The 15274-nt window shown below is 33.0% G+C and overlaps 1 protein-coding gene and 1 long non-coding RNA gene across 4 annotated transcripts; one reads left to right on the top strand and one right to left on the bottom strand.

Moving 5' to 3' along the window:
- Positions 1–219: 219 nt before the first annotated feature.
- Positions 220–4228, top strand: LOC111988091 (uncharacterized protein At5g50100, chloroplastic). Its single transcript, XM_024019854.2, has 8 exons — positions 220–1149; positions 1543–1682; positions 1813–1920; positions 2344–2400; positions 3020–3085; positions 3229–3289; positions 3763–3809; positions 3897–4228. The coding sequence occupies exons 1-8, from the start codon at positions 990–992 to the stop codon at positions 3933–3935; spliced, it is 678 nt and encodes a 225-aa protein (XP_023875622.1). The 5' UTR covers positions 220–989; the 3' UTR covers positions 3936–4228.
- A 1055-nt stretch (positions 4229–5283) lies between these two features.
- On the bottom strand, positions 5284–8958 carry LOC136068485 (uncharacterized). Of its 3 annotated transcripts, XR_010629846.1 has the most exons (6): positions 8725–8957; positions 8450–8497; positions 6835–6932; positions 6642–6741; positions 5717–5803; positions 5284–5589 (listed from the first exon to the last, which is right to left on the bottom strand). It is a non-coding gene; the product is annotated as an uncharacterized LOC136068485 (long non-coding RNA). The 3 variants fall into 3 exon arrangements; XR_010629848.1 differs by lacking the exon at positions 6835–6932 and having other exon boundaries at positions 8725–8958; XR_010629847.1 differs by lacking the exon at positions 6835–6932 and having other exon boundaries at positions 8450–8491; positions 8725–8956.
- Positions 8959–15274: the final 6316 nt, after the last annotated feature.

Raw genomic sequence — 15274 nt, 5'->3', positions numbered from 1 at the left:
ATCTGCATAAATAAAGATTTATTCAATATATTATCACTAACTAATATATATATATATATATATAAACACTAAGATTAAAATTAAATAAAAAAAATTAATCACAAGCATAACAAAAATTTAAACACACAGCTTTTTAATAAGACCCACCTTAAAAACACAAAACAAATTAAAATGAAGAGAAAGGCTGAAACTGAAGCCAAGCGCCCATTCTCAAAAAAAAAAAAAAAAAAAAAAAATGCCAAAGCGCCCAAATAATGAAATAATACCTGAGAGCAGAGAACTCAAAACCTAGAGCAGAGGCGGCAGAGCACTGAGCAGTTGAGAGAGGCGGAGAAAGGCAAGCCTGCTTGAGAGTTGAGACGAGAGAGGCGGAAAGCAGAGAGAAAGAAGCAGAGCTGCAGAGGGAACGGTAAAACTAAAATTTTAAGGATTTGAGTTGTTTTGATTTGTGATTGTTTTGGTTTGTCTAAACGATAATAATGTCATTTTTTGGCAATAATTTGTTTAGAATCAATGTTTAACCGGATTTACCAAAATTTTTGTTTTTGGTTAAAATGATGTGCCGTATATTTCTAGTTCATCTGAAACTAATTTTTTTTTTTTTTTTTTTTGCTCCTACTACCCCTTCTTTTCTAAATTTTGGGCCCCTTCCACTTAGGGCCCAAGGCAATTGCCTAATTCGCCTAAGGGGGCCGGCCCTGAATTTTCAAAAACCAAAATTTTATCATATATCTAAAATTTTAATTCAAAAAAAAAAAAAAAAAAAAAAAAAAAAAAAAAAACTTTGGTTCTAGTTTCCGAACGAATGGAGTGGACAATTGGTGGCCAAATAGGCAAGTATTCTTTGAGTGAAGCCCGCATTGCCACGTGTATGAAAAAGCAGTAATGAACATCACCAACGTTGGATTTAACTCATATAAGGAAACGAAAAAAAAAAAAAAAAAACGAACCCTTCAAAATTCAAGAGCTGATTTTTAAGAAAAGAAGCGATGGCATTGAGAGGAGCAGTTGTCACAGCTTGTAACGTTGGAGGAAGGCACAGAAACCCATCTCTCCTATCAGTTCCTCACTATCTTAAACTCAAATTCCATTACCCTCCTTCACATGCTCTCCATAGATTCACAGCTTTTCCTATATACCAACCCGGTGGTGAGTCTCTATCTCTGTTCTCTATTTTCATTTTTCAAACTTTACTTGGTTCTTTCGGTTTGCATAGAAACAATAAAAAGCAATTCTCATTGAAAACCAAGTTTTGGGTTCCTTTGTTTTTATGGTGTTTTAATGTTTTTCTTAAAGAGAATATGACTTTGGACATGATAGAATGGCAAAAAACAACTTATGTGACCGACCCTTATTAGTTTGTTGAGGGTTTGTAGGATAGCCAGTTCCCACTTTGTTGTTATCGTTGTTGTAAATGTTTTTCCTTCATTATTTGATAGAAAAGAACCAATTTTAGGTGGAAACTAATTTAACAATTTTGATCAGTGACACTAAGAATTGAAGCAAGTTTTGTTGGTTGTTGTGCTATTTAAATTTATGCAGGACTTAAATATCCAATCCGCGCAATAAGCGAGGCTACTGTGGATCCCTTAACACCCAAGAAAGAAGATGAAGAACAATCACCTCAGAATTGGACGATTAAAATGTTATATGATGGGGACTGCCCGCTTTGTATGCGTGAGGTCTATCTTCAAGGACCTTTTTTTGCATTTCTTTTTAGCTTATTCGTACAATGTTGGTTGATTTGTGTGTAAAATGTGTTAATTTGGTGATTTTGAATATTTAATGTGATTAAGTTCATCGTAATGTCAGGTTAACATGCTCAGGGAGAGGAATAAGCGCTATGGTACAATCAAGTTTGTTGACATAAGTTCAGATGATTATTCTCCGAAGGACAATCAAGGATTAGACTACAAAACTGTATGTGCTAAACAGTGCTGAAATTTTTAGTAGACACAATTTCCTGGATTAAGAGGGCTTGGTAGGAGCTGTAAGATAAGAAATAGTAAATGTGACAGTAACGCTACCTGTTAGTCATATCCAATATGACTTCACAGATTAATATTACCTTCTTTTTGTGTGTGGTGTGGCTCTATGAGTCTATAAGAAATTCCTGAAAATTCCACCTTGAAACCATGTAGCTCTTTGGTTTGGCCATAGGAAAGTAAATGGTAAGTGATAACTTTGTACAATACATAATACTTATCAAAAAAAAAAAAAAAAAAAACCTTTTTAGAATACGTAATAGAGCATATTAACTTTGTGGTATGCATACCTTGATTTTAGATCATTTGTTCATCAGATTTATTACAAAATAGTGATGAATCTCTGTTTGTTGTTTAGGTTATGGGAAGAATTCACGCAATCCTCTCTGATGGAACTATAGTCACTGATGTTGAAGTATGTCCCATTTCCTACCTTTTTTTTCCCTGTAATTGTATATTAACTGTGCTCGCTCTTCTCATTATGTGTTTTACTTTCTTTCCAAATTTCCATCAAGTCTAACTTCACTATCTTCTATTTATCATCATGTGTGCATGTCATCTATGTAATATGTACCAATTTGTGGTTCAGTGGTCCAACCAGCGGACATTACAAGAAAAATGGTGGAAAGAAAACCCCACCAATAGACAATCACTAGTTGTTTGGATATCTAAACTCTGAAGGAGGCCTAAGTGTAGCAAAAGGATGCAGAACTGTGAATTTCCAGTGATCATCAACATGATTCTATCATTCTATTAATGCTTGCATAAGAAATTTACTGAGGACCTCTTATAGACACATGGGGAATGATTCTCACTAGCCAATTTCCTTATCCGTCACCTTTGCAGTGATTAAACATATTTTTCAATAGTAAATGTCAATGGTGGGGGACACATTTGGAATCTTTAGATATAGAATCTATTTGAAGAAGCTGGCTAAAGGACTCTGATAAGACTTTACATTAAGCTGTCACTGTTTTTATTATCTGAGATTCATATTAAACAAGAAAAATGAACGCAATTGACATCTTTTGCAGGCATTTAGAAGACTATATGAACAAGTTGGTCTTGGATGGGTTTATGCCATTACCAAATATGAACCTGTAAGTTTCTTTGTTCTTTCTGATTTTAGTTTACCTGTAGTTCAATTGAAATGCTACCATCTTGCAGACACACAGGGTTTTGGCTAATGCTCACTAGTCTTTTGTCATTATGTGTACTAGCTATAAAAATATGTTTTTAACAGATTGCAACAATAACCGATGCCATATATGGAGTTTGGGCTAAATATCGTCTTCAAATCACAGGTAAATTCATACTGCATAAACAATTTTGTGTTATAACTCCTTCAAAGTTCTCATGCAGTCATGCCATTTTTGGTTCAGTGACCAAAATGCAATGCTATAGCTGAGTTTTTCTTTTCATGGATTTACATAATCACAGAGTAGCACCAGCCTTATGCTCCACACACCCAAATCAATGACTTTAAATTGTTGTGACAAGCAATTAGTTCTTTTGATAGCCTTTAAATTGTCCATTAGCGGAAAAACCTATCATTTGGATTTAGTTGCACCATGAAAATTCTCTTTGTGCTTTTTTAACTTCTCTTTTTTTTATGCACACTTTTTAAGTCAAACTTCTAGCCTGCAACATAGTTCACAGGAAGCTCATGAGACTTGCTTCGAAAACTAACCACCTTAATGACTAATATGATTCTGTTCTGCTCAATCAAATTATTAACTTATAAATATTTTATGCAAACTTGTCTGTTTTTGTGCAGGCCGACCACCTTTAGAAGAGATTTTGGGATCACGAAAGAAGAACAAGGTTTTTATACTAATACTACCCTTCAGTTATTTCCATATTTGAGGTATTTGGTGCTGATTCGTGTTGGACGTTTTGTTTTCATTGCAGGATGAAGTATGTAATGACAGAAATTCGTGTAAGATGTGAACTTGCTCAATAGTTGCCAGAGTTCAGAGCTTTCCGGGCTCGCTCTTCATTTGCTTCCATATTTGGTCTTCAAAAATGAGTTTTATCTGAGCTTATAGCCAGAACTCTTGTGAGGAAGATAAAGAGGTGTGGCAGTTCTCTTTAAATAATCAGTCTCTTTACCTCAAGAACGAATATACATCTGTAGACCTTTTTTCAATCTCACTACTATGTTGCTCGTGCAGCAACAGAAGTGTAAATTTTAACTTCACATACAATTTTCAATTAATTTTAATCATCAAATAATCTAGTGAGTCAATGCTCTTATAATGCATAATGATGAGATAATTCACTTTTGTTGGACGAGAACAGGTGATAATCAAGAAACATTACTTGAGAATTATCAAATTAGAGCTTTCGTTCATCATTTGAGCCACTTACCACTTTGAACTTCCAATACTTGATCTGGTTTATTATGAAAAGATAGAGTCTAGAGAGGTCTAGATGTTCATGGCAATTAGTATCTGTTTGTGTATAAGGTTTGACAATCTGATTGGTTCTCAAACTTCAGAAAAGAGTTTCTCAAAGAGGTATCTGTTGGTTTTATGCTCCAATTTTAGTTATTTCTCAGTTTTGCAATAAATATTAGCGCCAAAATTGACTTCTTATACTTTTAATTGTATTACTTTTTCTGGATGAATACCTCAATTGAGATTCTTCCATCTGAACTCCTTTTCTTTTGTCCTATACCCCTGCTTGGTTGCTTGCAGCCATTGGGACATGAACCCAAAAAAGGAAAAAAGATGGGACATGAACCCATTTCTATTACTATATTTTTCTGTATACCATAATTTATATATTGAATTTTCAATTTATCTAAAATATCCGTGTTGACGGATTAAAAAAATTATAGAACCTCAAAAATACCCAAAATCAAAATAATAAAGTGTTAGTTGCAACTGGCTTTAGTCCAAAAATAACTCAATATACAGTAAGTAGGATGGGGCATGGGGATTAGCCATTTTAGTAAAATGTTACATTTTCTACAAATCCAGTACTTCTATTAGGACTCCCTCTTTGGAACCTCCGACTGGAAAACTCCCTATTTGGAGCTACCAAAGGTGCATTGAGACTAGCTACAATATCGTACTTCTATTCAGACATGCCTTTGGGTATTAAAACCATTTCTCATAGTGCTCACAGTACGTAGGTTTCAAAATTAATCAATTTCATATATCATGTAAATCTTTCCAAAACACATGTTTTCCATCTCATGATACTTTCGTATCATTGGAAGTAAACTGCTGTGCACTGGTAAAATAAGAGTAGGAATTTGTTGTATTTGAGACAACAACCCTCCAAGAACGTATTAAGAAGAGAGGAATTTCTGGAATTATAATCTGATGCCTCTTATTATTCACTTCCTCCTTAAATACATAATCTGTGAAATTCAAATTACAAGGATAACTCCAACAACCTGCTAATCGACTAATCCTATCTGAAGATAACTGGGGAAGTCGTATTATCAAGTAGTTACTTATTGATAACAACAATCCTAATAGCAAAAATCCTAATATAATTCAAATAACAGCAATCCTAATTGAGGCATTATCTTCTCAGCAACCATCTTCGTCACGTCATTATCTTCAGCTGCAACACTTAATCCAACGTGTCCCTGGAACATAGCATAAACATGAGCATGTATCAACATAACAAGAGCGAATAACAGAATCTTAAAGGCTCAAAATGGTAGACAACTAAGACAAGCAATGCATCAATTTGGTACAAGACATGGAACAAACCTTATTGGATCATTTTAGTGGAATCTTTTTTTTGTAGCATATCAATTCTCTGTAGAACATATTATGAGTCAACTTCAAGCAATAGACCTGCAGTTTCTTAGACTGATAAATAGCAGAAGTACACAATGCCCTCCCAAATGGGTGTTTTAAAGGCCAATAATCTAGATAGATTTCAGACGTTATTTTATCATAAATACTGGAGCACCATGATAAATGTGATGAGGATATACAGTCACAATGCGATGCTGGTGTTAGCAGAGAAAGGATCCAGAATTGGTTTGTGCTATAGTGGCAAGTCATTTTAACACTAGATAGAGCAAGATCCAAGAGAACCAAATCGCGGGCTACTGCTCATGTGTGCAAACACAGATAAAGCAATAAAGTATTACCAGGATGCCACCCTTGGGAATGCAACACAAAAAGGATACTGCAATCAGTTTTTTACTCTTAGACCATCTATGACTACTACACAAGAAAGGAATCACAAACATCGTCATCCAATTTAGTAACCACAAAGTTTGTAAACATCAGTTAGAAGGGTCCATTCCCAGATCAGACTAAAGTAGCACCATGACTATATATGCATGTTTTTTGTTCTAAGCCAGGGCGACTGTGTTGTCTATTTGTAGTATTCTACTATGGCTGCTGTGGTTGGGTCAGATGTGGTGTCCTAATGTTCTGGCTTCTGTCTGGTTTAAAAAGAATGGAAATCTAGCTTTCCCTATACCTTTTAACCTTAAAATCTAGTTGCTGAAATTTTTAAAAATTGCATTGCAAATTTTATTATCTAAGCAGTTGGATGTGAGATCATTAGTAAAGTATAAAACATATGTTGAAATTAGTATAATTAACCTTACTTTGAACAAAGTGAAAATAAATTCAAACTTCCACAGGGAAAATTGCGTTAAGTGAAAATTTTGCTTACTTTCTAGGTAGTCAACAATATCAGGCCTCTTAACCCTGGTTAGTTTCTGCCTGCTGCATCTCAATGTCTCCTTCCCTTGAAGATATTGCATCAGAAGCTCCTGAATGGAATATTTGTATGAGCCACCCATACATCCAACAAAGTAATCCATAAATCTTGTTATAAAAGATATGTTATGCCTTGAGAACCATACCAGCTGTGTTGTAGAGATCCTCATAAATTTGTCAGTAGCAATGATACAGTACCCCAATCCCAATTATCAGGATTGGACATAAACTAACCATGAATATCCTAAGGGGAGAAATTATTAATGCGAGAAGCAGCTCAGTAGAAAAAATTCCATATACCAGACAAACGAAGCAGAAGATGAAACGGTAGGCAGCATTTTGTGGTTTTACTTTTATCACCAAATATGCAGTGATATAGACAAGTGTAGCCGCTATTAAACACAAGATGATACCAAGATATGTTTCAAGTGGTGAGATACCCAAGAAATGAAAGTGTACACCAATTATGACACCCAGAATCGCATTGAAGAAGACAAGAAATGCTTCAAAGAAAATGAGTGCTTCATCACTAGAACATATACAAACAAAAAATCCATTAGCTTCAAAATCCACTTAACTTCTCCCCAAAAAAATAAGAGGGAAATTCTTTTCGCTTCAAAGATTTCTAAGATGATCTTGTTACATGCATTAATTTGAAAATATTATGATTTAAGTTGAAGGTGTAAAACAGGTTTAGGAAATAAAACGATTTGGAGTGAAGAGTATTGAACAGATATAATAAATAGAAAATTAATATTGAATTGACTTAAAATATTATGTAAAAGAAGGATTTGTGTAACAAATTCCAATTAGGTTAAAATAACAGGGAGATGAGTTTGTGAGATGCTATTAAAACATATAAGCCTACTCTCCACTAATTTACAATTTAAAGGAAAATATGATGTGTAAAGATTCTAATGGAGGGTTTAAATATTGAATAGAATTTAAACTCAATTAAAAATATATATATTAGAATAATGATGTGTAAAATTGTAAGGCCTCAACAATTTGTGTAGCACAATATTATAAGGCCAATCAAAAGTCAATCTTCTTTGATTCTATCTATATTATAGATTTTCACAATTATACATTAATAGAAATATAGATTAAATTACAATAGCCTTCCTTGAAGTTTGGAGAAATTTTAGAAACCCCACATTCTTTTAAAGTAAAGAGAATAATGGTGGTAAAGTAGGAGCTAGTATATCATGTTTCGGGTATCAATTCTCATTCCTTTTATGATCCATGTCAACACCCCATTTATTTTTATAAATGACACCTCACCTCCTTGAGGTTTTGTTTTATACAACAAATGATTCCTTATAACCATTAAGGTCCATCACAAATTAAGTAAAAATACATATTTTTCAACTTAAATTCTCATCCAAAAATAATGCTTACTAACCAGTTTGGTTGTATAATAAGATTTAAAAATAAATAAATAATAATAATAATAACCACATGGGTAATTGTCATTTTTAATATTAAAAAAAGACAGTAATGTTTACCCTAATAAATATCAAAGACCTAATCTAATTAGCCCTACTAAATAATTCCCGAACTATGCATATCCAGAAGCTAAACCATAACTTCAATGAGGCATCCAAGCACATATTATCATATATGTACATACATAAACATATTTATACAAAAACAAAATAGAAAAAAAAATCAATTATTAAACAAAAGTTAATCCATGTAACAATCAAATTTGAAAATAGAAAAACGAAGGAATAGAGAAATAAAACCCAGAAGCCAAACCTTTCCAATGTTTGACGAAGATTTGCCCAAATTGATAAAAGCCTGAAACTTGTAGAAAACAAAAGGCAATAAGTCAATTAATAAACAAAAATTGATCCAACCACCAGAGTAACCATCAAAATTGAAAAGCAAAAGAATAGAGATATTAAAGCTTCTAATCTGATCGTTAACAATCCACTACTAAATAAAAATAGTTCCAAGTAACAATCAAATTTAAACAAGCGCTCTGATCGTTATAGATCTTATGATCCCTTCTAGTTCTTCTACTAGTTCACCTTTCGTTATCTCCCTTTATAGAGTCATAAATCAGAGCAGAATTTATCCCTTTTCTACTAGTGATAAATCAGAGCGCTTGGTAGAATTCAACCTCTATAGAATAATGTTAATCACTGCCCCCATGGGAGAAATCTCCCTGGGAGAAGGACTTTGATAATTTATTTTATATTTTTTCCTCTATTTTTGCTCCTTATAAATATATTTCTCAGGCAATTTGGAACTCCAAGATTACTTTTCCCTTTGGTCCTTCACGTGTTAAGAATCCAGTAGTTCCTAATGAAATGAGTATGAATTGTAAGGGAATTAACTTAATTCGAGATAGTTATCCTCCATCAATAGTGAAGCTAGTAAATTTTTCAAGGGCCCAAGCTAGGATTAACAAATTTGAGATAATTGTCTAATTTTGAAATACTATTAACAAATTTTGTTGCATTGATTAAACTGTCTAATTTTGAAATACTCTTAACAAATTTTGTTGCATTGATTAATATGATATCTCATATAACGGATCACGTTATAAGGAGTCAATTTTTATTTTCTTATTTTTATATCTTTGAGCCTATTTAAGGCGTTAAAGATCTAGAGTTCCATCACTTGGGACAAAAAATTGACTAATAGTTTCCCAATTTTGAATATTTGTTCTCTTAAAATATATGTTTATAATGGATGATTTCTTCATGAATTACTCAAATTTTAAAATTCAAATATTGAATTTTATAAACAAATTAAATAACCAAATAAAAATAAAGTGAACAAAGAAGTGTAAATATTTAATCATTATACCAAATATAAATAGATAAACACAATATAAAAAATACAGTTATATTATATATTATTATTATTAAATAACATCAAATTAACCAAACAAATATCTTTTATCAACAATAAAAAATTAAAACAAAACTATTATATGAGAAATGTGCTATACAACTCTTCATTACAACATTCAAGATTTAATACTCTTCGGCCAAGAGTGGTTTGGTCATTGTTCCACAATATTTTTAGCTAGGGATGTTCACCGAACCACACCAAAACCGTCTACAAAATAGCATAACCGCACCGCACCATATCATAGAGAAGCTAGAAATAGCTGGTACACTTCCTACATCCTTCAAATGTTTGGAGTTCTTAGGAGAAAATGTTACCTTCCCCCACTACCGCTTCATGCTTCTAGTGTTTGACAAATTAGAAAATTCTAGGCAACTAAAATAGACTAAGACTAGGATGCATAGACACAAGCAATTTTTAAAAAATTATAATATGATACAGCATATGGGACACCATTACGGCATCCCAAATAACATGTCTGTGCTTCTTAGGACTAAGATAATTTTTATTTTTATTTTTATTTTTATTGGTGAGTTTCACATGCATACGGTTGATCTAGATCACTTCACCCTCTACCCTATTATGTTAGGAGCACGCCATTGGCATTTGAACATTTTTTTTTTTTAAACTTAAAAAAGAACAAATGACATATACAGTGGAAACAAATCACTATACTATACTTTAATTCAGTGCACCAATTATAAATAACTTGCAAATAACATATAATGATTTGTCAAAATATAAAATGGGTATCGATAATTTCAAACACCCTTGTAATTCATTTCACGATTGACGAAAATTCTTAATTATGAAATCTTTTTAGATACTTGAACAAATTACTTTTGTTCCAATATGTCCATTTTGCATTACTCCTCATGCCTACCATATACTCTTCAAAAATACTTAAAATTTTGAATCGCTTATCGACAACAAGAGTTAGAACATCTCCCATTCTTTTAACTGCATTCACACTCTTCTTATGGGATTTGAATCGCTTCAGAGCCGGGTCCTCTGCCAAGAGCTGCAAAGTTTAAGCAACTTAGTACCAACACAACACACCAAAAAAAACGAAAACCCACTACTGGGTTCCATATAAAATGACCCAATTCATTCACAAAGACAAGCATACTTAAATTTTAAAACTCAGAAATGCATCAAATTTAGGATTCTTTAGGTGTTTGATTCAGTGTTTGAGCTACTAACTTCCGTGGCATATGGTACGAGTCCAAGTCCAAGAACATAGAGAAGTGGCATACAAGATTCGCACTCTTGTTAAAAATAAAGTATTTTGCACATTCTTCTTAGTAGTATCATGCAGCCAAAAAAGTGAACGTAAAACAAAAACAAAGAATCGCATGACACAATTCTTACCATTTATTTCAAAACAAAATAATAGTATCAATCACCGTAGTCATGGAATTAAACTATATATTACTTTCTTCAATAGATTTTTTTTTTTCTTTGAGAGTGAAAATTTTTAAATTCTAATGTATTTTGAAAAGGCGAGATCAGTATAAAAATTTTTTACTGACGCAAAAATGATTTTTCACTAGACCTCCATCTTGCATTTTCAGTTGCATGTATAATCTGGGACCACAAAGTTTTATAAGTCCAAGGAGACAACTTTGCCTTTGCGAAAATTGAGTAAATAATACGCATTTGTGGACAAGATGAGGCCTCTTTAGGTCATAAATTCAGATGGGTCATAACACCCTGCCAACAGACTACGGGCCTACAAGGCCCAGATTTCTCAAATATTCATTGGGTCCTTCTTGCATGACTGAATCTACCAACAAGTGAAAAAAGCCCATTTACACACTATGCCCACCGGCTTTCTACTAAGCTAAAGAGTAGCTAGGTAGGGCTTTGGTAGATAAAGTAATAAAAAATAATGGTAGAGTTAGAAAATTTTCTTTGGAGGAGGTGCAATTAATATCTCCCAAAAATAAATAAAAAATGACTATATAAAGAAAGAAACGCAAAAATTAAATAGAACACATTACAAGCCATACGGAGAGGAAACTAAACTTTTGGCAGTAACCTTGCACTAATAATGCAACACTCAATTGTTCATATCAACCCATTTTCTTATTTTAATTCATCTCTAATGCTTATAGCTAAAGCTTGTTATCATTTTTGAGTGTCCCTTCAATCATGGGTTAAAGTTTGTTGAGGTACAAAATAATTAAATAGCCACAAAATAGGCCCAAAAAGAAAAGAGGTGAAAAAAGACCTTGGGCCCATTTCACAAAAAAAAGAGAAAGGATGGGCTCTCACAATAAAAGAAGGGAAGGGGAAAAGAAAGAAAAAGAAGGGAGCCCAGAAGACTTGATTCAGAGGTCCACAAAGAAAAGGGCCCAAAAAAAACAGATAAAGCAAACAGCAACCAAGCCCAGAAGGGAGACTTGGGTCGGGACGCCCAGAAGCAATACCAGAGCCAGAGGATCCCCGGACGCATGAGGAGAAGTTGAAGCAGACTTGATGAGAAAAAAAGACAAAAGGCACGCTGGGAGACTCTCATTCGAAGAAAGACAAAAAAATTCTACATTCTTGCAAAATTTCAAGGTGATCATAGATTCATAGTTATGTTATCAATCAATTGTTTAAATTCAAGTTTTTGTAGCTTAAAATAATACATCAAAGATAAATTTATAGATTGAATGGTAAATAATATCTAATTGACATGAAAATTGGCATGAATGTTAAAAACATATAGAATATGTAATTCAACGGTGAGATTTTCAAAATATGAATTATATAACAAGTGATTAAATAGTCTAATATTGCTTAGAGATATACCAGGTATAACTTGAACCTAACTCTATATATATAAAATGAACAAAAGAAAAAAAATATATATATAATAAACAAAAAGTGGGGAAGCCTAAATTATTGTTGGAAAATTTTGTTAATCCCGTGCAGGAAAAAGCAGTGGAGTTAATTCCATACCGTACCGGCCGGTACGGCCAGAATTTATCGTACCGGCAGGTGAACCGGTACAGAAATACCCATGATTCGTACCGTTTAAAATTCCGGTCCTTACCGGACTATACCGGACGTACCGCCGAATATCGGACATCTCGGCCAAAAAATGGAAACCGGGCGGGTCTAAAAACTTGAAGAAAATGGAAAAAATTAGTAGCAGAAAGCTCACGATGCCGTCCTCACCGGTTGTTTTCCCATGTCGTCGGCCATTCCCCAGCCTTCCTCCTTCTATTTTATCCAGCTGCGTCTCTTTTTTCTTCTTCATCTTCATCTTCTTCTTCTCCGTCTTCTTCAGTTTTGACTGAACCTCTTTCTTCTTGTGCCCTCTGTTTTAGATGCGTGTGTGTGGCTCTTGTTTAATGCTTTTGTGTGACTTTTAGTTCTTTGTGTGGCTCTTGTTTAATGCTTTTGTGTGGTTCTGACACCCCACGTGAACTCTAATGAGTTCAAACTTCAAATATACTTTTTTTTTTTTTTAAGCTAAACAACTTCAAACATACTTGACTTTTAGGCTGGCTGTCACAATTATATATATATATATATAGTTATATTTTAAATAATTAATATCATCTTTTTAACTTTATATATATATATATATTGAAAGCAACTTTTTATTATTATTACAATCTAGTATGTCAGATTATATTAATAGATTGATATTGGAGCAAGAAATAATCATATTAAAAATAAGCAACTAATTTAGAGAAATATGCTATTATAAATTTAAGGATTCTTATATAGATTTATATAATTCTAAATAAATAATAAGTATGTCTATATATATATATAAAATAATAGCGATAAACCCGAAATGGTACACCGGATATATATATAAAATAATAGCGATAAATCCAAAACGGTACACCAGCATTGACCGGTACCCGAAATATATCATACCGCTAGTCAAACCGATACAACCTCCGATACGGTATTGACTCCCTTGAAAAAAAGTCGATGATCCCATCTTCAAAACACGTTGAAATTAGGTTGGATTTAGAGAAGCTCGAAAAGCAACTTCCATTTTTTGTCCTACAAGAGTTATATATGCTCACTAGCTTAGGCCACGAGCCTCCTCTCATACATGTTGCGCTTAAGTTCCTTCACCCTTTACTCACTCCAACTCAAAGAATACCAATACATGACCCATTTCTTGAATATGCACCTGACCATTTACTTGCACTTTTTCACTCAACTTTCAACCCCAAAGCAAATCCGAAAAATTCAGAGTGGGTCCCAAATGCAAGAGAAAAAGTGTTTAATACCAAGTGTTAGGGAGCTCCAGCGAGTTGGGATTTCTTAAAGAGTGGAGAGGGTGACCCATTAGACATCAAATACCATAGTCACCACATGACAGTCTTACCTGCTAGGGCTTCAGTAGAAATTCCTCCTCTTTTCATTGACTATAAAACTGGAACTATCCTGAGAAACCTTGTTGCCTATGAACAGTGCAACAAATGTGTAAAACCTTATTTCACATCTTACATTTTGTGTAAAACCTTCTATAGAGCATTGAATTGTATGAACATTAATTGTTACCTGGACTATTATTTCTTAAGTAGTAGTAACATTAAGAGATTGTAACAAGATTGTGTTAGGAAAGTAGTGTTTGCTAGTGCACATTTACAACACCGCTAGAGATGAAACAAATTTTACAATTTTGTTTACAATATATTTGAGGTGGTAGATTATAATAGTGCATATCACCTTTTTTAAATAAGCTTACAACTGATATCATTTTTATAATACACCAATGCAATCTACTATCTACAATTTACAACTGATATCATTTTATAATACACCAATGCAATCTACTATCTACAATTGTGATAAAAGTTATGAATTTTGTTGTGTATATAAACTTATTGCTTCATTTATGGATAACTTATCTGTGGAATGATGCTTTCAGAGAATTTCTATTCAGCTCTAAGTCATTACAAGTTGGGTTATTCCTATTCCTCCAAATCGTCCACATAAAACAAAAAAGACTGTCCATATATCATTTCAGTCTCTTATATCTACCAAGTTTCCCTCTCCAACCTGTGAATACCTCTTTCATAGGCTGAGATATTACTTATATTGCATCCTAGTTAGAGAATAAGGCTAATGAATACAAATTAAACTTTAGCCACTAGATAATGTAGTTGGAGATGATCTACATCTTTACACAACTCTTGCACAGTTGCACATTGAACTCCTATCTACAATAATTATTCTAAAGATTCTTAACTATCTGAATTTTCCTTAGAGAGAGCTGTGCAACCCATCCGTCATCATGANCGTACCGGCCGGTACGGTATGGAATTAACTCCACTGCTTTTTCCTGCACGGGATTAACAAAATTTTCCAACAATAATTTAGGCTTCCCCACTTTTTGTTTATTATATATATATTTTTTTTCTTTTGTTCATTTTATATATATAGAGTTAGGTTCAAGTTATACCTGGTATATCTCTAAGCAATATTAGACTATTTAATCACTTGTTATATAATTCATATTTTGAAAATCTCACCGTTGAATTACATATTCTATATGTTTTTAACATTCATGCCAATTTTCATGTCAATTAGATATTATTTACCATTCAATCTATAAATTTATCTTTGATGTATTATTTTAAGCTACAAAAACTTGAATTTAAACAATTGATTGATAACATAACTATGAATCTATGATCACCTTGAAATTTTGCAAGAATGTAGAATATACGAAGATAATGTAATCTAAATTTCTAAAAA

This window comes from Quercus suber, unplaced genomic scaffold (assembly GCF_002906115.3).
Source record: "Quercus suber isolate HL8 unplaced genomic scaffold, Cork oak 2.0 scaffold_117, whole genome shotgun sequence".
In the NCBI taxonomy this organism is placed as follows: Eukaryota; Viridiplantae; Streptophyta; class Magnoliopsida; order Fagales; family Fagaceae; genus Quercus; species Quercus suber.
The sequence above is the reverse complement of the archived record's forward strand: the minus strand, read 5'-3'. Positions and strand labels throughout refer to the sequence as shown.

Excerpts from the sequence above, each read along its gene's own strand:
- LOC111988091 (XM_024019854.2), top strand. The coding sequence starts at position 990 with ATGGCATTGAGAGGAGCAGTTGTCACAGCTTGTAACGTTGGAGGAAGG. Across the intron at positions 1,683-1,812 it reads GCCCGCTTTGTATGCGTGAG|GTTAACATGCTCAGGGAGAG; the intron begins GTCTATCTTCAA and ends TCGTAATGTCAG. Across the intron at positions 3,810-3,896 it reads GATCACGAAAGAAGAACAAG|GATGAAGTATGTAATGACAG; the intron begins GTTTTTATACTA and ends TTTTCATTGCAG.